Source organism: Mytilus edulis, chromosome 6 (assembly GCF_963676685.1).
Source record: "Mytilus edulis chromosome 6, xbMytEdul2.2, whole genome shotgun sequence".
NCBI lineage: Eukaryota > Metazoa > Mollusca > Bivalvia > Mytilida > Mytilidae > Mytilus > Mytilus edulis.
Window position 1 is genome coordinate 1,814,201 of NC_092349.1, and position 26,765 is coordinate 1,840,965.

A 26,765-nucleotide genomic window follows, 5' to 3' on the forward strand; every position below is an offset into this window, starting at 1 on the left:
TCATATATTTGTCGCTGAACGTTTAACATTTGTTTATCAATCAATCCGTTATTGTGTAAAGATTTTTCCGGACTTCCAAATTTAAAATATGGAATCAATTTGTATATTGTATATATATATATATGTATTTTCTTTTTAACTGAATTCTTTACACATAAATCGTTTTTAAATGTACTGTGAACCCTTATCGCCTAGTATATTGATTTTTAAAATTTATTAAAGATTACGTAATCTAACACTATTTCCTGTGTTGTGGGCTATAATTAGGAAATCTTGAATAAAATATGTGTACATTATGTTGATATATGGATGTCCTCTCGCCATGTTAAGAGACAGTGTGTAGGACGAGATGAACCCATTTAATTTATATGGTAGGTAAAATATTCGTTGCCTTTAAAACATTCTTCAATCTGTATCAATAATACACACCCGATTTGTAAATAAAACAATTCCTTGCTTTCAGTAATACATGTACATGCACAATGGGACCATAATTTATCTTTCAGGAACTGAATACTAATACACTTTCAAAGAATTATTCGTACACAAGACGACTTTCCAATTTCAGTTTTATAAATGAACTGCTCCGGTTGACCTGCGATCATTTGTTGGGGACGCGTCATAGGATATTGTTACATGAACAATATTTGCTTTGTGACGTTAATTTTGGCAATAAAACCTATTCAATGTGACCAAGCGTTTCGTCTTCAAAAAACTCATCAGTGACGTTCGAATAAAAAAACTAAATAAAGTACGAAGTTAAAGAGCATTGAAGATCCAAAGTCCGAATGGTTTTGCCAAATACAGTTAAGGTAGTATATTCCTGGGGTTAAACAATCCTTTAAAGTAGTATTTCGAAAAAAAAATCAAAGTTTAATAAACAGATAATTTATAATTATGACCATATTTATTCAATGATAATGCATGTCAACACAAAAGTGCAACCGAGTGTGATTTTAAACTGAAGTTGACAGTATAGCTGGTTTTTTTAGCTCACCTGGACCGATGGGCCAAGTGGGCTTTTCTCATCACTTGGCGTCTGTCGTCTTTCGTCGTCGTCTGTCGTCGTCGTCTGTCGTCGTCGTTAACTTTTACAAAACATTTCTCCTCTTAAACTACTTGGCCAAATTTAACCAAACTTGGCCACAACCGTTATAAATAGAGAAAATCTGACGATAGCAGAAACGTGCAGAATGTTAAGCTCTACCAATTGTTTATATACGTCAAAACTGTCAGACGACTTCTTAGAGGTGGTATTGCCCTTAAATGACACATATTACATTTTCTTTTTATGTTTGCCTATTATCTTGAAAATTATAATAGATAAATTGCAAAAATGTTCAGCAAAACAAGTTCTACAGATAAGTCTAATGGTCGAAATCGTCAGTTGACTCCTTATTAGAGTTATTGCCCGTTTGATTTCTACCAACTTTTTGTGTTTTTGCCTTATAAGTTAAAAATTATAATGTATCAATAGACACTTTAAAGTTAGTAGATTTTCACTAATTATAGGAGTGATTACCCTTAAGTGAGGGTTTTTTGTTGTTACCCTCTTTTGTGTTTTGAGCAAAAACTCGAGAAGACAGAGGGACACTAAACAGACTAAATGATCAGCAATTATAGAAGATAAACAAAACAGAGATTTTTGTCATGAAATCTATTCTCGTCTTAAATGTTGGAGAGTGTCCTTTGTTGAATATGCACATACCAAGGCGAGCGACACAGGCTCTTTAGAGTCTCTAGCTTTATTGATAGAATGAGATCAAAATAGTAGCTCAAAGTCAGCTTTTCTTCTGACGTTTTAGTGAAATTAAACTGGATAGGTCAAAATGGAACACACTATACAAATTACAACTGTATTGAATTACATTTATTAACAGTTTATTTGTTTCATCTTTTTAAAACTATTGCAGAAAACGTATGTGTGAAATATTTCAAGAGAATATTTGTGGTGTACTGTGTATTTCTGATAGTATGGGTAAGTGTATATAAAAGAGCTTTTCTTCTCTCTATATTTCTGCAATTTTACACCGCATACAAAATATGATGTGGCATGCTTGCCAATGAGTTCAAAACTTTACACCAACAACACAAATAAACACAAACTTAGGCAGTGAATTGTTTGCAAGGGGTATTCTTTAATTTTAATATAAAGACACGACATGAGTTAAAATATGAACAAATACCAGTATTATCATATCTCAAAAGATTAATATGATTACAGAAAACTACAAATACCCCCCCCCCCTTCCAAAAAAAAAATAAAATTGTAAATTGCGTCTTTTTGTCAATACCAATATAAAACGTAAGTGTAGTACCTAACTTGTAGATAACAGTACAGGTAAAAGAAATGTTCAGTGGTTTTGATACCTGACCAAAAACAACCAAAGACTTGAAAATCAGTATTTGCTGCATGTGGCAATTTAGGCTAAGAGCAAAGATAGCTTGGCACGGAGTCAGGATATTGTGATCGCGAAGGGGGCCATGTATTCCTGTGGACAGTTACCTAACGAAAAAAAAGTCAAATAGCAAAAAACCGAACTCAAAGGGAAATTCAAAACGGAAAGTCGCTTATCAAACGGAAAAATCAAAATCTTTGTCAGCTGTCATATTCCTGACTTTGTACAGGCATTTCCTTATGTAGAAAATGGTGGATTTAACCTGATTTTATAGCTAGCTAATCCTCTCAACTATAGCACTTAAAAAATACGACTCTGTGTGTCGGTCAAGTATAAAACATGGCTCATATTCATTAAGAATCGTGCTGTTCTAATATATCTGTAGTAATTGCCACTGGACATGAATCAACAATGTAAGATTAATTTCTTACATAAAACACCTAGACAACTATTGACAGGGACTTGACAGCAATGTTAAAGATCGCCGTATACAGGTACAATGACGAAATGGAATGTTTTAAAGCTCTCCAAAGCTCATCATCTCCTCTTACCTATTTATTCAGATGACAAGAGAATGCTTTGGGTATGAATTGAAATGCCCAGAAGCTCCCCAGTGGAGAATCAGAGCTACGTCGTTGTGTCCAGATTCGTCCAAATATTATTGTCTAGATGATGCAGCGAAAAAGCGTTACCTTGGAAACAGATTGATGAAAGGAGTGTCCGAAAACTGCACAAAGGTTGATGTAGAATCCCCTGGTAAGGTCTTACTATTGAGAATGAAATTGTTCCGGCAAATAAATTTAACTTTAAATAAAGTCGTTGAAAACATAATTAATCTCTCAAAGTTCCTACGAATGCATTAATATATTTGTACATGTAACAGGACACAATGCTTGCTTCGGTGGTATAATAAAATCACATGTAGATGTATAAATTTGATCTTATTTCACTCATTTAAAAAACTGCATGATGTATAGTAAAAGTAATGAGTGATGAGAAATAACCAACTTGAAGCTGGTTTTCTTTTTCTGTCTCTTCTGTTGTGTGTATGTGTCATACAGAAGTTTTTTAGAAGTAAATTTAAAGTAGAAACTAAGTTTAAAACACTATTTAACATGATGAAGACATGAATTTAACGTTGTAAAAACGTGATTTGAAAAAAAAAGTTACAAGAAATTGTAAAATGAATATTAGGCGAAAGGAAAGTGCCCATTAAAATCAGAAACTTCGTAAGTGTGTACAATGTTCCTTTGTTTAGGCCTTGTAAGTTTTTTTGTCCTAGACATTGTGTGTTGATAGCAGGTGTATTTTGAATGTAAAATACACTTCATTTGAGACAATTTGGAACATCGTTTATAATACAGTGTAGAAACCATTTTTGTCAAGACTGCAACTTCTGTCGCAGAAAACTCGACATAGGGATAATGGTCCGGCGGCGGCGGCCGCATTAACAAACTTCTAAAAAGCTTAATATTTCAGGTAGAAGACCTGGATTATTCACACTTTGTATATAGAAGCCTTATGATATGAAGTTTCAGTCTGTCCATTGTACTTGGCCTCATTTTCGTGGTTCAGTGACGACTTGAAAAAAAAGATGAGATTTTTTTAATGTTTATTTCTCTCTTATTATGAATAATAGGATAACTATATTTAGTATGCGCGTACCTTGCAAGGTCCTCATGCCTGTCGGATAGTTTTTATTTGACCTCGACCTCATTTCATGGATCAGTGAACAAGGTTAAGTTTTCGTGGTCAAGTACATATCTCAGATACTATAAGCAATAGGTCTAGTATGTTTCATGTATGTAATGATTGTAAGGCGTATATGTCCACTGGCAGGTTTCATATGACATTGACCTCATGTTCATGGTTCAGTGGCAAAAATAAAGTTTTTGTGTTTTGGTCTGGTTTTTTTTTAATACTGTATGCAATAGGTCAACTATATTTGGTGTATGGAAATATTTTACGATGTACATGTCAGTCTGGTAGGTTTTATTTGACCTTGACCTCATTTGTATGGTTCATTGCTCAATGTTAAGTTTTTGTGTTTTGATCTGGTGTTTTGGACTAAAACTTTAAGTAATAGGTGAACTATATTTGGTGCATGGAATGATTGTAAAGTGTATAAGTCTGCCTGGCAGGTATCATTTTCATGGTTCATTGGTCAATGTTCAGTTTTCCTGGTTAACTTTGTTTCTTAGATACTATAAGCAATAGGTCAACTATATTTGATGCATGGAATGATTTTAAGGTGTACATTTATCACTGTCTGGCAGGGTTCATCTGACCCTGACCTCATTTTCATGATGCATTGGTCAATATATAATTTCTATGGTTTGGTCTGTTTCTTTTATACTATAAGTAATAGGTCATCTATATTCGGTGTATGAAATGATTGTATTAAAGGTGTACATGTATTTCAAGTTTGGTGTATCTGACTTTGAACTCATTTTCTTGGATCATAAATGTTAATGTGATACTTGTAGTAAAACTTTATATTTTGGACTATCAACATAAAATCAATGGTCAGTTTAGTAGACGAGACATTTCAGCGTGTGCACTCTTGTTGACTTTTTGTTTTTCTCAAGATGTCTTTTTTGTTTGTTTTGTCATTTGTTTATTCCATATCTCTCGTTTTTTTAATTAAGATAATGCACACAAAACACATTATATTTTTAACTTCCATTATTCGTTCAAAATGTAGTGAGCGAATCGACTATAAAAATATCATATGATTCAGATCTGCGGTAATCACAATATTATGTTTGGCAATGTAAAATTGGTGTTCCAAAACTTAGTATTATTATGAAATAAGTATATGTTACATATAACGGAATGAGTTGAGCTACGCTATCATCGTAGGCATGCACACATCATATATGAGTTGACATACGCTTTGATCGTAGACAGACAGAAATTCAATAATACAAGAAGCGAAATATGCAAAATAAGGTCTTATTACATATTTTTAGGAAAGAAGATTGTTATTCGTGGTCAGTTTGATGCGGCTTATTGCGATACAGACCGATATCAACCGATCAAATATTTCACAAATGTAAGTGGCGAGTGTTTATTTCAAAAGTCTACTTGCTTTGGAGAAGGACAAATTATACACACCGACAAAAACCCGGTGGAAGATCTGACATGTAGATGTGATCATGCGAAGGGATACACCTTCACAACACCTCCCAAGAACCAATGTTTCTGTGTGCCTTCTGTAGAGGATTGTTCCTGTTACAGAAAAATATGTAACAGTTCAACGATTGGATTATCACAAGGTATAATGTAATTACAGTGTTAACTAAAGATATTTACAATAAAAGGTATGTTATTCCTTTTTGGTCAAAGAACTCTACAACTGTTTCGGTATCTATACATACTTCGCTTTCAAATATTCGTATTTAAGCGTTCCTGATAAAGTTTAATAAAGAAAAGTGCATCAGATGCTTAGAACTTATAAAAAGTAAAATCACAAAAATATTGAACTTCGAGGAAAATTCAAACGGAAAGTCCATACTCAAATGGCAAAATCAAAAGCTCAAACACGTCAAACGAATAGATAACAACTATCATATTCCTGACTTGGTACAGGCATTTTCTTATGTAGACAATGGTGGATTAAACCTTGTTTTATAGCTAGCTAAACCTCTCACTTGTATGACAGTCGCATCAAATTCCATTATATTGACAATGATGTGTCAACAAAAATATTGTTTTCATGTTTTACTCTAGTGCTTTATGAAAGCAATGCGGTATTAAGGTGAGAGTGCATGGAATAAACTTTTAAAGAATAATGTGTCCGGTTAGGATGGCACTCATTCGTATGAAATGCTACATTGTGAACAAGCACGTTGTTTCATTTCAGAAGACAGGTGTATGTATATATCATTAGCATATTTTTTTGTCCCATTTATCCATGAAGTATCAAACATTAAGCAGCTTTATCAGCACTATATTTACTTTGCTTACATCGTCTAAAATTAAGTTTGTAGGGTGTGATTAAATTGCGCAATAACGGTTAGTATGTCAACACGTGTAACACGTGGTGATCGTTTTTGTTTTTTGTGTAAGTTTGTCAAAGATAACTGAATTGTCTGCTATACGTCCTATTAATAAAATAGTACTCTAGACAAACAAGAGTAGTTTAGGCCAGACAAAAAAATCTACGGAGTTATCAGATAAAAAAAAAAGATGAGCGGAGAGCGAAGTATTTTTTGTTTATTTACTTAACTTTGTAATTACCCGACATATGCCAACAAAGACTCCGTTTCACCACCGCTGACCTTTCCATTGGACCTCAACTTTCAACAATGTATCCAGATATGCTGACCTATAAAAAAAAAAAAAAGCATCCGTGGTCTCCAAACGAGGTTATAGTGTTTGACAACGTCAAATGCAAAATGCAAAAGCGAAATTATTGATAAAACTCATTACACTGAAGCGGCGATTATGACGGAAAAACAATAGACATTAATCAAATGTTGTATAAATGACTGTCATTGCGAACTTTCAGATGTTCTCTTAGATATGTATTTTTCATAATTGTTTCTATTAAAATATTCAAATATAGGATTACCAGAAAGGATTTAAAATTTCCTTATGTGTAGCCTTAAAAACACAAAAGGATTGCATGACTGTTTTATAAATGTTACATAAGATTTTTTTTCCAGATTATCAGTGCTTATCAAATATATCTTCAGTAATAACACAACAGTGTTCAATCGTTGAAGGGTACGTTCTTTTTATAATTGCACGAGTTTGGTCCGACAACACAGTTATGTCGTAGTGCATTTCTTTTAGACAATAATTGAAAATAAAAAAAAATCCCACCTGTTCTTTCTCAATAATATGTTTACAGTGTGTTGCACTACTTTTGGGACAAATTATATCAAAATTATAGAAAACGTAATCGGCTCTAACTCAAAATAAGGACAATTTTATGTTTAATCTTTTTCACCTTGACCAAATCACTACTTTACTTTAAAATTCATATCCCAAATTTTTCTACAGTGTAATTTCATCCCCTACTTGCTATTTGAGGCATACAACATGAAGAAATAAATTTGGAAGGGGTGTACAAAAAAACTGACAAGTAACACACAGCCCACACTAGGGAAGAAAATCAAAGGACGATAACTGTGTTCCCTGACCGTTTGTCCGTCCGTGTGTGAGTCTGTGACGTTGTCTGCTTGCTTAGTTTAAAACCTAAAAAGAGTGTTGTGATGCAACATATTTATAATAAAGATATGTGGTATGATTTCGAATGAGACTGTTAGAGTCAATATTCCATGGGTTTAAGATGATTTACCTAATCAACCTAATTGAATGTTTTTCGTAAAAGAAAGTAAACTGTGTAATGAGTCATAATTATAAAAAACGTAGTTTAACTGACTAAAATGTACATATGCATAAACATCGTTTCCTCTCCCTAACTTAAATTCTCTCTCCATTGGATAATTAAACTTTTCATGATTACTTCCCACAACTAGAAGGTGTGCCGCGAACGAGGACAAAAATTGCATATTGAAATTCTTAGAAAAATTATCTCCACGTAGTCACCCCTGTGCGAAATTTTGTATTAAATATTCAAAACAAAGATGCCAAAAGATAAGGTCTATTAGTACGGTGACCAGAGTGAACATTTTAAAATTTTAATCGTCAAAAATGGTATACGGCTGTATCATATATCATTCGAATCGAAAATATATGTACTTTAAAATTAATTTGGTCGTCAAAACTAAATATGGTGCAGTTTTTCAGAAATCGAGATCAAAGGTCAACCACCATGTTCCATACATAATTGCAATGGATATTAGATAACAACTAAAATACCTTATCGCATATTTTTTTAGCAAAACCGCATAGGTTCTGTTTTTTTCATTCAATTTTGCACCCAAAAAATAAAAAAATCATCCTAAAATAAACTGTTTCGATAAAGTGAAACACTTTTAAAAAAAAGGGGGATGATTTTTAACTTAAAAAGAAGTATTTTTTCGAAACAATCATTATTACAAGCATCAAAACTATAATAAATGAATATAAAATACGAAAAAACATGCCTGCTTTAAGATAAATATCTTTTATTACCCAATATAAGTTAAACAATTCAGTTTTGTACACTTAGGATACGGTTGGTACACTCCAAATTGTCAACAAACTCTATAAACACAGACTGATATGTGACTTTAAAAAAACTTTTTATATGTTATGCCATGCATTACAAGGAACACAAGTCAGCGCAGAACATATACATAATTGTAAAAAGTATTTTGGATTACTAGAACTGCATTTAACTGTGTGAAATCTTTAGATTTTAATAAAGGTCTAAGTGATACAATATCAAAAATGCACATTCAATTTGCAAATCGCACCAAAAGCCTTACTGGCAAATAAAATTTATTCTCAAACCTCTTCTGTTAGGGCATGTGTATAAACGTTCTTGCATGATTCTGATCCTTGGCAGGAATATAAGTCGGTACATGCAAGGTTTTGGTCGACACAAACACACGACTTTTTACATTGTGATTTTCCCTTACACGAACACACGAGGTCATGAAGAAAATCTGCTGACATGTTTCCTTCAAAGTAGACAGGGTGCAATGAATCTTTGAATGATTTCCATCCGTATTCCAATAGTGAAGGCAGGGGTGGTTTTGCAAGACAAGAAGCATGCCAAATTTTGGTCTGAAATGAGGCACGAAGGATATGCTGTCGAAGCGCTGCTTCAGAGGGTGGCAATCTGACCAGACTTGAATCCTTGCTTGTAGCAAGCTTAACTCGAAGTTTATTAATGTCCTGATGGCGGGATGCATAGTTCTGCTTTTGGTCGTAAAGTCTTGCCACAAACCGTCTAGAGCATGATATTGCAGTCTCTGTGTCGGAATCTCCTAAATTGCACAGATCACTGAAATCCAGTACTGCATCTTTCAACACTTTATACACTGACTTTTTACCAATTCCAAATAAGGAAGATGTAGTGTCACACCCAGAGAGAGCATGTACGGCAGGAAGAACTCTACAAATGATTTCAGGGAGTGAAGAACACAGTTGGTGAATTGGCAAAAACCTTCTATTATCTTTTAAAGTACCAACATTTCCCATTTGGATCCAAAATTCACTCTTGTTGGTCATCTGCTTGAAAAATTAATACAGAGAACATTGACGTCTGTATCAGATGTTTTGATAACGATCTTGCCTTTCGTTCCCATCTCTTTCAATCTTTTTTCTGCATGTAAAGCCTGAAGGATCATGCGGGTGTCTGTCTTTTCCTGAGTACTGAACAATTCAGGACATTCAACGACTTCCTGGTCAGAAATAACTTTAGCAATTTCAGGATCTGCAAAGGAACCTGCCATATAATAAGTATGTCCAGGGAGCACTATTAGAGGATTGCTTTTAATGAACTTGACCAGGAAGTCACCAAAAAATTTAATGAGAGCCTGCTTATTTTCTTTAACAGAAAGAAATTTCTTTCAGTCGGGGACATTTCTACCTTCAATTACTTGAAACACCTTCGCATGAGCAGTGACTTTGGTACGACGCTCTCTTTCAGCTGACTTAATGGAATGTTTTACATCATACCGATCAAAAACATTGGCTACTGTGTGTGCTTTTATAAAACAACTTGCTAAATAATTGCAATAGGTAAGAGCAAGATCTCCAAAGGTTTTATGTTTCTTTGCATCCATGCACTGAACTATAGCCATACCGTCTCTAATGTAAGTTGTCAACGAAGGATCACAATCTGGCAAAGAAAGAACCGGCGAGACTTCATTTTCAAACTGTTTTACTAGATCTGATTTACACGATTTTCTCATTGTTCCATCTTCATGGAACAAAGAAACCGGGATAGGCCCAAGTGGAAGTGAGAGAATACGTTCAATAGTAACATCATCTCTGCTGTTAGCCAAAACCAGAGCACGTCTAACAACAATTTCTGGATTATAATTTCGCCAGATTTACACTTAAGGGTTGTCTTAACGTTCATATGTTCAAATGTATTCAATTTGGACTTGGTATTAGGACTATAGAAGCTTCCGGATTGGTCTAAAGAAAGCGCACTCTTCATTTTCTTCACATATTTTCTCCTTCATCTACTGCAGAAAGCAAAGAATCCTGAACTTCTCTAGTAGCATGCATGCCTGTAGAGATATTAATGAGACAAGGAGGGTGGGCATCTATATCAAAGGGGTCAGTCATGGTTTGGTTCAAATGAGTAATTATTGCTTGTACTTGCTCTTCGTCTCGCTTCAAAGCTGTTTGTTTGGTTTCCTCATGCGAATTGTCACTTTTGCATGTAATACCTGCTCTTTCATTCATTTCATTACCAAAGGACGCTAATAAATGACGAGTCAGAGTCCACCTTATAAGAGCAGATTTCTGATTTGTAATTCCAACGATACCACCGGAACCCTTTGAATCTTTTATGATGTTTTTTCAGTGCCCATATCACTCCCAATACCATTGAATGTGCCTTGCTTTTGTCTGATAGAAAACTCCCCTAGTTCAAATGCTGATTCGATCTCTGCTGGTAGTTCGATCATATCAAGAATATATACAGGCATCCATCTAGAGTAATTTGTACGGTTGGTAATGTAAAAATAGGGCAGCATTTTGGATGAAGACATCAAATGTGCCGACCAATTACCTTCTCGTTCTGCTCGTACATTTGACAACATAATTTGAACGGCAACGAGGAACATGTCCCAATATTTGAAAGTAGGTGATGCATTGTGACCCCAGTCTTTGAACAGACCAAAAAGAGGCTGTACGTGATCTTCAAACAACTTTTCCAGTCTAGTGTTAATGTCTGAGTCTTGGTCCGTTTGATCACATATACTTTTATGGAACTCTAACAACACATTCCAGAACGCAGATGGTATCTTATCGAAGTAATCAAAGGTCCTACATCAGTGTATAAATGCGGAGATAAAAAGAACTTGTAGGGCTTCAAACACAAGCGTGAACCCTCTGACAGCCCTGTTAAACTCTTTACCATTCAACATAAGTTCGGCTGTATTTCCAGCATACACACCAGAATCTACCAACAAATCGCGAAGACCGTCATCGGCCCAAAGTTTCCCGATAGAGGCTAAGAAACACGACAAACTGTGGAAACCACCAAGCCTGAGAATATGGCGATTAAAAATGTCAGGCTTCGACCATTTGACCTGTTGTGCGATTGCATAGAGTTGCTGGTCAAATGTTTGAATAGTGTAATCCTGTCCAGCATCATTAGACATGTCAAGACATTTCTTCATGGCAGTATACACTGTGGCCATATCATTCGGTTTAGAATCTATAATTGGAGGATATGCTACAACTGTAACATCGGCGCCCTTTTTAGACAAAAGACAATTGTACCCTGTCCAAAAAGGAATCTTTTGTTCATTCACTTTTATTTCCATTGGGAACTCTATAACATCCCTTGACAAAAGTCTGGAGAAAACCCATATCTGATCAACATCATTACTCTTATTATAATCACATAATTGAAGTTTATCGAAAGCATCCGATCGTCGTGGAGGTTCTGATCTACATTTTGGTTTAAGGTAAGGAATGGCATCGGTCAATGATGCTGTTGTATCATCTATAGCCAAAGATCTCTCTATTCCTCGCTTGATTCGTTCTGAACCATAGTTATGAACACCAGTTGAATTAATTTGAAATACAGCCCTAGCTAGAGAATGGAAGGTGTTTTTTCCATCTATTGTCTCGGCGTTTATGTCAATATTATCAGAACCCTCTTGAATCCTTCTGAAATGGGACGAATACCTCCTGGGATGTATCGATCGCCACTAATACGACTTATCTCATGGTTTGCAACACTGGTAAGGTACCTCCGCAATTCAGTATATGTAACGCAAAACCCATGCGCGTTCAGAATTTCAATAAGGCGCTTCGACCCAAACTCGTGGTAAACTTGAATTGCAAGACCAAGATGAAAAGGTGTAATGATACTGCGGCTAGTTGCAACAATACATTCCGTTAAAGCCAAACATTTCCTCACACTTTCTGTTTTGATATTAGAAGGAACAGTACAAGTGCTAAAGGCCTTTTCGTCCGTAATCCAACTAAGTAGTTTGACCAAAGAAACGGGCATTGACTGTAAAGAACTTTCGAATGATACCTCTGTTGAATTTGGGTAGTGTTCTTTAAAAATTCTTACTTTTTCAATGTCTCTCCAAATTATACTCGCTACTGAATAAAGGAGTTGGTCATCCGTTTGTTCGCTATACATACGTCTCGTTTGTTTTTCATTTGACCATTTTAACTCAGTTTTCAAATTACTGGCTGCCTTGATCGCATCCCCTAGTGTTATATTGCTACTCATTATCATGTTGGACTTACCCTGACCTTGTTGTGATTGAATGACAACAGAATCACCGTAATGGTTTTCCAAATATCGCTGCAGTTTCCTTGTTGTAAAGCTTGTAGGCATATTTTCTGGTAGGTATGAAACAAACTTCTCAATTAAAGAGGATAATAGAAATGCCTTTTTATTCCTTAATAAATCATTATTTATGCTAGAGATTTATTTGGAAAAAGCAGCTGCATTTATGGATTCACATTCTGAAGTTGAGTTACCAACGACCTCAATATCTTTTTTTAAATACGTTAGATATTTTGTTATGCACTGGTTATGGTAAAACGCTTGTTCTTTAAAATTGTCTTGACTAATTTTATGTAGCAAGTTTAAATCACCGTTATGGCTTGCAGCGTTTGTTATACGACTAACCCTTTCATCCGATTCAATTTTCAAAAGTTTTTTGTCTTGCTTGTAGCTTTTCTTATTACAAAATATACAAGCACTCCAATTGGTAGGAGAAGACATAGATCGAGTTAAGATACTCGTGACTGGACTTGACTGGACTGGACTGGACTTAACATTCCGCTACTTCATCATCTTGTCTCTTCGAAAACACCGCAATGTTGTGTTCACTTGTATAAGACTTGTAGCAACTTTTATGATAAACCATTTGCAAACTGTCATTCGGTATATCACCGAATGAATCATATTCACTAATCAATTTTAAGTAAATATCATCTTTACGCTTACCAGCTGCAGCAAAAAACCGCGATTTACTGTTATGTGTAAATAAAACTACTGTTTCATTACTGCTTTTCTGGCAAATTACACATTTTTCTAATATTAAACTTGGTTTCAGCCGCTTTGCAGTACTTGGGCCAAGTTTCAACGGACTTCCCTGTTGTGCCATCTTTTGGGGTTAGGCCAGACCTCAATTTCTAAAAATTACTTCCAACTAAATAATTTATATTCCTCTTAAACAAATTAAACCTAATCGATCAACACAACCTCAAAATTGAACAAACAACAAACAAAAATATCTAAGAAACCAAAAACTTTGACCAAATACAAGTAATATCAAGTGATAATTGCTATATAGTAATCGAACATATGGTGCGCTCGAAGTTCAAAATCAATAAGGTTTATAATATCAGATCATCCGTACCTGACACGACTTTCCGGAAAATTAAGTAAGATTGTATTTTAATAGTGAATATTTTGAATGCTATTTTACATCTTTTTGTGAAATTTGTTATGATAAAAAATTATGTCACTGAAAAGAGTATTTGCTGAATTTTCACGTTGTATAAATTAGTTCATAATTTAAAGATACGTGCGTTCTTGCAAAGTATTGAAATCCGGTGAAGCGACAAAATGTCCAAAGTTTTAGAACTTTGTATCTTCATATTTATTTAACAAAAAACTTATAATGTTACTTTTATTGCTTAATGAATAACATAGTATATGTGCTTTTCAAATCCTATACGGAATACATATATTTAGCAACGATTTAAAAAAAAAAAAATGCCGAAATTTCATGCCTCGTAGAGTCACCATTTCATGTCATTTTTGCTAACAAAACGACAAATTAAAAAAAAAAAACTGCACTGTACGACTTTTTGACGACCAGTCTAAAATTAAAGTAAAATCATTTCTCTAGCTGTATAACAATTTTTAGCCGTATACCCTAAAGTGAAATTAAACTCTGTTAATAATCGCCTTTTTACTATTCCGTCACCGTACTATATATACAATACACGGAAAAAAAAAACTTGAAGTTGAAGTTCAAAAGAAACTGTTTATTAGCACATTCATACTTAGAGCCTCTTGAAAAAATACCCTGTTGTTGTTGCTGACTGTCCATCTGATGAGTTAAGCCTTTTTCAACTGATTTTTATAGTTTGTTCTTATGTTGTACTGTTACACCACTGCCACGGGTTAGGGAAGTGTTGGCGCCCGCTAACATGTTTAAGTTAACCCCGCCACATTCTGTATGTGCCTGTCCCAAATCAGGAGCCTGTAATTCAGTGGTTGTCATTTGTTGCTGTGTTACATATTTGTTTTTCGTTCATTGTTTTGTACATAAATTAAACCGTTAATTTTCTCGTTTGAAATGATTTACATTTGTCATTTCGGGGCCTTTTATAGCTGACTATGCGGTATGGGCTTTGCTCATTGTTGAAGGCCGTACGGTGACCTTTAGTTGTTAATATCTGTATCATTTGGTCTCTTGTGGAGAGTTGTCTCATTGGCAATCATACCACATCTTCTTTTTTATTATTATAATGGGCAACACAAAGATTCTGAAAAATTTTCATAATAGTTTTCATCACTTTTCCTTCTACTCTAAGATATATACGTGTTGATATGAACTGTTTCATAACACAGAAAATAAAGTATACTTCTTATCATTTTTAGTGTAAGATTATTCATTTGTATAATATACATGAAAGGAATGACTGTAAACAATTTTCTATCTATGTTGAAAAAAACATCCAAATAATTAACTTAAAGGTTATTTCGAATATACAGAAAAATATTATAATCTGTCCTTATAATCTAAATCTAAATTTCATTTTTAAGGAGAAATCATATTAAAAACCCGGTCACAAAATTATGTCTATGAACATGATATGAGCTGATTGACCAAAAAAAAAAAAAACTTTCAGCCAATCAGAAGACGTGTTTATTTCAAAAATAAAATATTTTGCCGTCAATGCATATAGCGGCAGTACAGTTAGGGTATTGAAACCTAACTATATTTCAGATTGCAAATGTATGCTCTGGATCCAGAGTTCCAAATAAATATGTTCACTGTTTTAGAAAGATTCGGACACTGGAATCAAATTTATTAACTTGTACTGTTGTTATTTTGTCTTGTTATTTATAAGTTTCAGTTTTAATAAGGGCTTTGTATCCAATTGAGGAATGTTTGACTTTCGTTGCACTGGTTTTTGTTATAGACAAATACATTTATACAAATGACAATAAAGTTAAAATATTTTATCAGATCAGACAAAGAGTATGAACATATACCATCTACATCAAAAGTACCAGGGTTTATAGACAAAACACAACCACGTATGTATTTTATACTTTTATAACATTAGACAAGGCCACTGATTCAGAAATAAAATTAAAAACATCATTGATACAATCTACCAAAAATGCAGTATCTCGTTAATCATATTTGACATTTAAATTGAAAAATTAATAAAAAGTAAAACAACAAAAATACAGAACTCCAATGAACATTCAAATCGGAAAGTCCCTTATCAAACGGCAAAATCAAAAACTCAAAACTCTTCTTTTTTTCTTTTTTTTCTATTGATTTCAGTATGACCATTTCATTTTGTTTTGTCTACACCTCTTTTTAAGATACTATAATAAATATTTGAAATAGTTGCAGAATAGTGAGGTTTCAAGATTAATTCAAGAGTTGAACTTTTAATTTTAGAACAGACAACTTTGTTAAAAATGCATGAAATCAATATGAATATGTGGCGCTAATATATCATTGAATTTGTTTGTTCTAAACTTTATTGTCTTTGTTATGCATTTAAAATGTAATTTCAGATGCAGCTAATTTTAGAAGAACACCTGGTATATTTGTTACAAGCATTTTATGTTTAATGCTGGGTCAGTATTTAACACAACCAACTTATTATAATATTTTGATTGTTAGCGGGGCTGATATCTCCTGTCATAGTGTAAGAATGATTCTTAACTTTTAATGGACCTGTACAACAGTTACCACTTCATCTGACTTCCAACTAGGTAACTTTTATTTCCTCGACGACCTTCGGATGCAGTTTAATATAATTAAATATCGAACATGTTGGGAACTATCAATGTAGTCACCATGATATGACAAACAATAACAATCATTATCTTACCTCCTATACATTTCCAGGAATATGATTGGTAAAAAGCGTCCGCGTGCGAACCGTGTATATTTGATATTAGGTTAGTAGGGAGATCGGGCTAATCTCATACACGGCTAGTAGTGGAGTTACGTCCCTTTATATTCCTTATTAGGTAAGAAAAGGGGGGGGGGGGCTTCTTTCATACACGGTTAGTAATGGTGTTATGTCCCTTTATAAAAAACAAAACGGTACTAAAAGTTCCAACAGACGAAGAAATTGATGATTAAGATTGAAATAAATTCATAAAACACATTTAAACCTTACAAGTCGTTATTGTTGGCATCTGTTTTTGTAGGATCAATGGAAGTATGTTCTTAGTGCTAACAGTATTGAAGACTTGCTCATTTTGAGAATCACTAGTCTTAATTTCACGCATTAAGAAAGTTGGTAAGATAAATTCGTTACATAGTGTGCTAGTGACGTAATACGGTATATATGGGGTCAGTAAATTCCATATGGAGATTCGAGCTTCGCTCTCACCCCATAAGGAATTTACTGACCCCATATATACCGTATTTGGTCACTAGCACACTATGTAACTAATAATGTTTGAGTAATGGAGAATTTCTATGTTAGAATCAAACTGTTTTTCTTCTTCTTCGAAACATGTTTTCTTTTCCATTTTCCTGTATACAAAATTGTAATTATTCTAGCAAGATATGTAAAGGACTTTATAGAACCGTAGGTCTGGTTCTAAATCAGGTTTAAATGACATGTTTTTAATTATGTTTTTTTCTTTCTTTCAGCGATATTTGTAGTTGTTCTATTTCTTATATGCCAAGGTAATTTAATTAATCTGTTTTATAAACATAAATAATTACTGCCGTACCATGTTGCCCATTAATTTGCTTTGTTTTTTATAGAGACTTTCACATGTTTTCTCATATCAAATTGTGTTAGAATTAATATGACCATATTAAAGGATATAAATATTTATAACATTTGTATACAATCAAGAGAGTCAATGAACTTACCGGTTTTTGAGACATGGATATTTACCATACGTTTACAATAATGTTTTATGTTACCTTGTTTTTGTATTGGTGTCTGATATGCATTTTTTAAAAGACGCTTAGACATAATAAACATTATAATATTGTTTAATCACCCATATATCATTAAAATAATTTTTCACAGCAAAATTTACCTGAACAAAAATTATATTACGTATTGAAACCATTTACTCATCTATGTTCAATGGCGGTTTCGTTTTCAAATGATCACACAAACGATTGTTATGGGGTGTCAATTTTTATTTATCATACACACACGCCGATGAGTCAAACTAAAAAGCCGATGAATCTGCGAAAATGAGAGTTCTGATTGGGAAACAGAAATTTATATGATAAGGTTCTTGATCTTCAAATACACATGAACAGATGACAAGTAATTGGAACGGTGTTTGCGCGATTATAACCATTGATAACCGAGATCCGCTATCCCTTGAAATAAAAAGATGCAGTTTTCTTATATGACTTTCACAATGTTTCATTAGTAAGCCATAACCTTCCTCGACTAATTATAATATATAAACATAATGAAATGTTTGAAAGGTTTGATAATTAGGATTGTTACACTAACGTTCCACAGATATAAAGACTCTGAATTCAGAAGAAACACGGACACTGCTTGAAAGTATAAACAAGGGAGAAGAAATCTATCCACACATTAGACTGGTAATTATAGGAGAGAATGGTGTTGGTAAAACATGTCTAATGCGTCGACTGCTGAAGGAAAGCATTCAAGGCGTGGAAAGTACAGACGGCATTAATATAGACGTTGCAAAATGTAAAATTAGGATACGAGATGGGAAATGGATTTACAAACGTATGTTCCTGCAGGATATTTATTAGCAGAAATGAAATTAAGAAAGAAAATGAAACAATAATCAAAACCAAAAAAAATGAAAAAAATGTATTACTATAATAAACTGATTTTATTTCATAACGACCAACTTAAATTGCTCAAACCCCCTGTTAAACTAACATTTTAAATTCCGGAATTAATTTATATGTGATTTCTTCTATAACAACATAATAATAACATTTTTCTTCAAAAAGATCGTTTTAAATCTTGTTTTAAGTTCTGAATCAAATGCAAACCTAGTTAAGGTCTGAAGCAGTACCAAATTCAAGGGCGTTGAACCCCCTTTTATCATTCTTAGGCAAAGAATCGTCCCAATATATTTTCGGATCGGCAATTTATATTATTTTTTTTCTGGAATTACGCCCTCTCCTTGAAAAATACTGGATCCGCCCATGTGGTGTTATGTGTGTTAGGCTCAAATAGTACCTTCGACGTCAAACATCAGGTTTAAAACACAAAAATACCTCAGAGTCTGTAAAATTTAGATTTAGAAGAATTTTACAACATAATTGTTGAAATGCATCGTTTAATTTGATTCCGTTTAGTACGTATGAACATGCATCAGCGTTAAATGAGAGACAAAGATAACAAAGCCGAAAAAACTGACAACGCTATGGCTAAAAAACAAAAGACCAAAAGACAAACAACAGTTTACAAAACAAAATATTGAAAACTAAAGACTGAGCAACACGAACCCGACCAACAACCGGGGGTGATCTCAGGTGCTTCGGAAGGGTGAGCAGATCCTGCTCCACATGTGGCACCTACCTTGTTAACCATGTAAGTATCAACTTAGATATATAAACACAATACGATTGTAAAGATGATATGCTACTTCTAAGAAATTTGAGAGTTGAAATCATCACTTTTGTCATAAATTCTAAAACATGTAGTTAAAACTCGTCCATCTGCGTCACAATTGAAGAACAGATCAAAATATGAAGTAGATCTTCTAGTTTCGGTAAAATCCTTCATCTAAAGTTCACCGGAATATATAAAATGCAAGCTCTCACTGAAAAAAGCAAGCACTCACTAAAAATAACAAAATTAATAGATTGTGCATAGCTCAATGAACAGACAACTGAAATTATCCGTAAGTGTCGCCCCAACTGGGCGTTGTCATACGAAACAAATATAAAAGTAAGTCACTACATTTCATATATATATAAAGATTATATATATATTACATATTACCAAATATATATTGTTGATATACTGTCAATATTAAGTCTTTTTTTTCTCTCTTTTTTGTTTTTGTTTTTTTTTTTGTTTAACAACTTGTTTTGTCTTATTTTATCAGCTATCGAATACAACAAAAAAATAGCCGAAAGAGTTAAACGGGCTCTGACCGAGCAAAATAAAAATAATGATGAAAATAATCTCACCAGTGCAGGTAGCAACAATGTTGATTGTTGCAACATACAGGAAAATCAATCTCCAGCTAATGAACGACAAATTAATGAATCCAATACTCAACTTAAAAAACATGATGTTAGTGACAAGACGATTGTTCCACAACTTGATGATACACTAGGTTCGAATGATGATGATTTATATACAATGGAGACAGGCAGTGAAGAACGGCAACCTGTTAATTTACAGAGAACATATGCACATAATGATGAACATTTTGGTTCGCATAAAGACGAAACTGAGACTGGTCGTAAGTCAGTACTTGAAGACCCGCGTTTGCTTAACGATTTATACATGTTAGAATCTGTAGCCAATTGCAAATTATCGAAAAATGAATATGCAGACTGTGGAATATGGGACTTTGCTGGTCAGAAGGAATTTTACGCGACTCATCAAGCATTCATAACAAGCAACTGTATTTTTCTATTAGTTGCGGACATATCGAAAGATGTGAATACAGGTGCTGGTACTTCTATGTCGCAAAGAGGATTTGATAGCATTGGAGGTATACTCTCGATGTTACTAGATTGTATATTTCCATAACACTCCTAGATTCGTGTAAATTTTATCGTAACAATTAAAACTGTTATTCACGGGCCAGTTGATAAAGATATTTAAATATTTCTATTACATAATGAGTTTTCAGCGTGATCATATACACTAAAATGTATCATTAATCTTGGTATTAGACCTTTGATCTTGGAATATACTGAGTGCTGATAGAAACAAAATCTGTTTGTCAAACTGACAGATCTTTGAAAGTTGACTAATCATTCTCAGGTTTTAAGGAAATATAAAAATATGCCCACAGAACAATTAAATCAATTTTCAAAGATTTTCGATTTTTCGAAATTGAAATAATTAAATTTCACACTTTTTACAAAAAACATTCCAATGTACACTTAAGGTGGTAAATTTTCAACATAATGAACCCTACTGAAAAGGTTCTCAAAGAAAGTCATACGTTTTCTTTACACTTGCTCCAGTGTGATCAAATTTAGAAGCAAATGTGTTATTAATTTATTTTTATTCTGTGGAATTTATTGCAAGTTTCTAAAAATGAAAAAAGTCGATTACGATCATGACGATTAAAAGCTATTCAAATATAATTTAACAAAATAATTGAGGAAAACGTTGTAAGAACATTATTTTTTTGTATTTAAAAAGGATCTAAAGGTAGTTAGGAATTTCTGTGCTGTGTTTCTATTGGCACTCAGTTTAAAATATTGTTGTCAGGAAACCAATTGAAAGTACAAATCAAATACAGCATTTTTATCTGTTTAGTGTGAAAAAGAGGCGGAAGATGCAAATTCAAATGTCGAAGACAAACTGACAACGCCATTGCAAAAATGATTTTCGAAAGAACTAAGAATATTAAGTTGCTGTGTAGGGTGTTAAACACAACATCCGAACGACCGACCTTTTTAAAAATGGGCATATGTTTGTGTCATTTTGGTCTTTTGTGGATAGTTGTCTCATTGGCAATCATACCACATCTTCTTTTTTATAGTTGGATCTTAACAAAAAAGAACACCCGACTGCTATTATTTTGTTAAAGCGATCTTTAATGTTATGTTATATTTACAGGATATATTGATTTCTGGTTCGATAGTATTCACTGTTATACAAAAGGAACAACAAAACAACGGCAGTCGACCTTTGAGCCACGAATCATTGTTATTGGTACTGGAACTGATAAGATAAATGTACAAAGTCATATTTTATATATTCTATATTTAAAAAAATTTATATTAAAGCAAACCCTCATTTTGTAGACTAAATATCATAAACAAAATGAATAAAAGCTTTTAATCTATATAGATCAAACATTCAGACCAGTTTGAATTAGATATCAAACAATTATTTACCCTTTATCACTTTATTTTGGAATGCATCCATGATTTATGGTCAGGATACTAAATTATGTACTGGGTACCAAACGCTTGTTTACACCAAACCAGGTACTTCATATCTGAGAAACAGGCAATATCTGGCCTCAATTTTAGAATTCAATCATACATTTTTGTATTATTCAAAATTATCAGTCACCATGTGTTCTACAAGGATCACAAGTCCTTCACATTTCATTTGACACCTTAATTGCTAAAATATATTCTATTATGATTTTCATCCGAAGTCAAAACTGGAGATGGCGAGAGCCATTTCTAAACAATTACTGAAAATAATTATGGTTAAAAAGGCTTTAAGCAAGAGGAAGGGATACCGTAGATTGTCATGTTTAATTCAAATCGCAATGGATTCACAGTTGACCACATTTTAAAGTTGAATATCGTTAAAAAACCGACTAGTCACGTGCATTGTCCATTCATGAAATAGTAAGTTTCAAAATTTAAATGTACCTTGAATAATTTTAAAAATCTGAGCTTATAATATTTGTAAAGGTACTTCAAATTGCAAATCTTTCAGATATTCCTTTATTCGTTTTAACTTTTTGAATTCGATTTTTGATTTGGATTATTCTTATATATACTTGCTCTAAAAAATCTGATGACTGCTATCCCAAATAATATGCAATGAAATATGACTTTTATATTTGTACTAAAGCCATTACATGCATGTATCATTTTGATTCTTGTGTTTTCTGTGCATGTCATATGCAATTATATGCACATGCAATTATCACAAATTATAGATTCCTAATGTTTTGATTTCTAAATTGCAGAAGAAAAATCTAGAAAACAGGATACAAGAATGGCAAAGATGTGTAATGGATCTTCTTAAGGATCAAGACAAAGGGATGCATCTAGAAACATTTCATTATATTTCTAACATACAATCGCCTGATAGTGTAATCGACGATCTTCGTCAAAAAATATTTAATACCGCCAAAAAGTCGTCTGTATGGGGAAGAAGTACTCCTCTGGTATGGATTAGACTGGAGGAAAAACTTGAAATCCTAAGAAAAGATTTCAACATTATAAAACTCGTAGATATTTGTAAACTAGCCTCGAAATGTTCACTTACAAACAAAGAAGATCTAATTAAGTTTTTAAATGAGCAGAATGAAATTGGCAATGTCATTTACTTTAAAGATATACCTGAGTATATCATTTTAAATCCTAAATGGCTTGTGGATGCGTTCAGATGTGTGGTGTCAGATAAAATTGAAAAACACATTGAAAACGTATTTGACTGGAACATTTTGCAAGAAAGTGGAAAAATAAGTCGAGAATTAATGTTTGAACTATTTGAAAGAGTCCCTAAATTGCAATTTAAAACATTCGGTGACCATATTCTGAAAGTGATGGAAAAATTTGACATAATAATTAAACCGGAAATGCAGGAAAACAGTGAAGAGGGAATGTCATATTATATACCGTCAATGGTCACTAACAATTCAACAATTGAAGATATAAAGACATATTTTAAATTAAACAATACTAATTCTAAATCATCGCCATGGCTTATTTTAGAATTTGTATTTCTGCCACTCGCCTTCTTCAACCACGTGTTTTTCGATTACATTCGAAAATATGAAGTATGCAAAGATAGAAAAAATAGAATGGCCTTTTACCATGGAATCGGAATCTTTTACATTAACAAAACCAAAAAAGAGCAGAAATTAGTTGTTTGTTTTTCCAGAAACACTATAGCGCTTCAAATCTGGGATTTAGAGGACAATATGGGAACTGTTTGTAGAAATATTTTCAATGAAATTGAATCAACAGTCCACAGTATGCAACATAGATATAAGTTAACATTAGCATATACGGTGAAATTCAAATGTGCTGAGGGAAACTATGAAAATCAGCAAGGGAGATTGGATTTATCTGATTTAATCAACACAACCAGTGACAAGTTCTACTGCGAAGAACATAATGAATTCCATTTTTCACAAACTTTATCTTCCACTTGGTTTGCAGGACAAATAATTGTAAGTATGCATCTGACAAATACTAACGTTTTAAGTTCACATTTAATTTTAAAGGTCATTATGTCGTGACTTTTATGTTTGTAAAATCCTCATTAAATGCATTATATGTTACCTACATTTCAATTTATCCGGTTGATACAAAATTCCGTTTGGTTATCAACGAACGATTACTAATTTAAAACATATAAAATTACCTATAAAGGACCGTGGCTTGCGTGTGTAAGGCTCATTAGCAGAACTTCAATTAAGCTGGTATAATTGTGTTCACTTGGTAAAAATACAGTTTAAAATTTCTATTTTCTTAAGAGAAAAAACCAAGCCGATTGTAGTTATATAATGTTTTGCTATTAAATTGTCTTATATAGTTGGTATCAATTAAGTCGGATGCATTTAAACAATTTCGAAATTGGCAAATATGTTCATTGAACAAATACTGATTTGTATTTTTTTGGTTTATCAAAATGTTCAAAATAGTTTTACTTTCATTTCAAGAAACCAAATGTTAATTTGGAAAACATGTATAAAGTTAGCTTTTTTTGCATACACATTTTTAGTATTGAATTTATCATGTTTGTAATTTTATAGCAACCTACAGAAACATTGGAAACAATTGAAAATATTACTTCGCACGAAGGTCTCAAGTATGAGTTACAGAAAACCATTGATACAGATGAAGTCAGGTTATATGACATGGTGATTAATAATGATGGCCTTCTCATATGTTCCGATGGTGAATGTGATCAACTCGTTACCTATACAATGACTGGTGAACGACAACTGACAATGAAATTATCAGGAAATCCATATAGTCTAGCTGTTATGGATAACAACACTGTTGCTGTTACAATACCAACGGATGAAAAAGTAGTTATAATAGATTTGAATAGAAAAGAGGCTACCGGGGAGATTAAAATTGGTACATGGTGCACAGGCATAGCATTTATTCTGAATCAGTTCTATGTTTTTACCAAACAATCATTGAAAGTTGTAAATATGGATGGGCTTGTCCTAGAAAGTATTGAACTGCCTGGATTTACTTCTGATGATTGTTGTAGCAGTAGAGAAGGTAACATTTACTGCACTGATTACAATAAGCTGTATTGTATAGACACTAAGGCCAATGTATTATTTTCCTTCTCGACAAAGAATGCGATTCACCCCAGAGGAGTTACAGTAGATGACAACGATTATGTACTTCTTGCATGCAGTCATTCGAAAAACGTTCACAGAATTACATCTGATGGTTCAGAGAGCCAGGAGATTATAGCAGACTTACCAAAATCATCTTGGTCCCCTTTTATTTGTTTTGATATAAATTCAAAATCAATTGTTATTGGAATGGAGAATAAGATTTTAATTTATGAAAGGAGAGAATGAGGAACAACTATTTTGGCATTTATAAAGTGTTATTTGATTTACTAGCACACAATAAAACTCATTGCAGGTGGAATGTTTTTCCGAAAGGGATAGTCAGCTATGCAGTAAAGGATTCATTCATGACATGATTTTTTATATTCCTGAAATTTTCTAGTGATGAATTAAATACGATATTGACGAACAAAGGTTTTATTCCTCCAGGCAATTTTTATCTCAGATAATTGGCATACAGTTGGAGCACCAAGCAACAAGGGAAATCATTTTCGAAATAAACACCTGGCAAGAATTAAATAAATTTACTTAATATTCAATGTATTTAACTTTATTTGACTAATAACATGCCCTCGTTACTTTGATTGTTTCTTGCTGTTATCATGGTTATAATGTTAAAATTCTCGCGGCATTTCTTCTTTTTCTAAAATATGTTTTCTAGATTTTACTTCGGCCATTTATCAGTCTAGCTTTTGGTGTTTTTACAGTTTTTTTTATTTTATCTTCCATCTTTTAAGGAATCATTCATTAATGTCGTTCATGGTTTTAATTTGTCGTATATTTGTTTATCAATTGATCACGAAAACAAAGCAAACATACATAAAGAAAATGCACGATGAGATTCTACATAAATGCATCAGACTGAATTCGAACTTCAGTATTTTTTCAATCTAGTTGATTTTGGAATGACAAATCGGTAATATACGATAATTGCTGAAGCAAACGGTGAATGTCTTTTTTTAAGGTTCAAAATATCACAAGCTTCTGATTGTTTTGAGTACAAAATATTACAAACTTCTGATTTGTTAAGGTTCAAAATATCCCAAATTTCTGCTTTAACACTACCATTGGCTTTGTTATTCTATGTCATCATTTCTAATGAGTTAAGTAGTGTAAGCAAAATAAATACTTCTAAAGAAAGTGGAACTTTATGTCTTAAATTGTTGTGACTGTGTTAGAAGAATCATATACGATGCCGAGTTAGGTATACGTTGTGTTTTTATATATTGTTGCAAATACTTATTTGTTAATATATGAAACACAGATATCAAAAAAATCATTGAAATTGTTACATCTACCAATAAGCTTTTCATAGATACCAGGATTAGTATTATTAGGATTAGTATTATGAGGGCAACATGCGCGTTTCATCTTAAACATACTCATCTATGATGCTCGAATCAAAAAAAATTAATTATTTATTTATACATTTATTTATTTATTTTTATTTATTTATTTATGTCTTTATTTATTTATTTATTATTTATTTATTTATTCATTTATTTATTCATTTATTTATTTATCTGCACTTTTATGAACAAAATTTTTCACTATTGATGGCATTGCTGCGCCAATTGTGGGTGCAGGTGTTAAGCTGTTATACCGCTGTAATCAATTGAACAAATGTGTTCGTTATCTTTATTGCAGGGGTAAATCACCCAGATGAAATATATTTTATTAAAATCAACATCTTTAGATAATAAGAGTCAAATACGAGGAATGCCGTTAATTTTTTTTTTCAATATTCCAAGAACACAAACAGAAGCTGTATGAGTCTGACAAATAATTCAAATTTGAGAGAATTATGA

The 26,765-nt window shown here is 32.9% G+C and overlaps 1 protein-coding gene across 1 annotated transcript; it reads left to right on the forward strand.

Moving 5' to 3' along the window:
* The first annotated feature begins 235 nt into the window (after positions 1–235).
* On the forward strand, positions 236–25,496 carry LOC139526905 (uncharacterized). Its single transcript, XM_071322056.1, has 13 exons — positions 236–371; positions 1,914–1,978; positions 2,963–3,155; positions 5,372–5,677; positions 7,070–7,130; positions 15,719–15,789; positions 16,285–16,347; positions 17,381–17,416; positions 18,225–18,461; positions 19,801–20,418; positions 21,501–21,619; positions 22,597–23,808; positions 24,394–25,496. The coding sequence occupies exons 1-13, from the start codon at positions 350–352 to the stop codon at positions 25,183–25,185; spliced, it is 3,795 nt and encodes a 1,264-aa protein (XP_071178157.1). The 5' UTR covers positions 236–349; the 3' UTR covers positions 25,186–25,496.
* Positions 25,497–26,765: the final 1,269 nt, after the last annotated feature.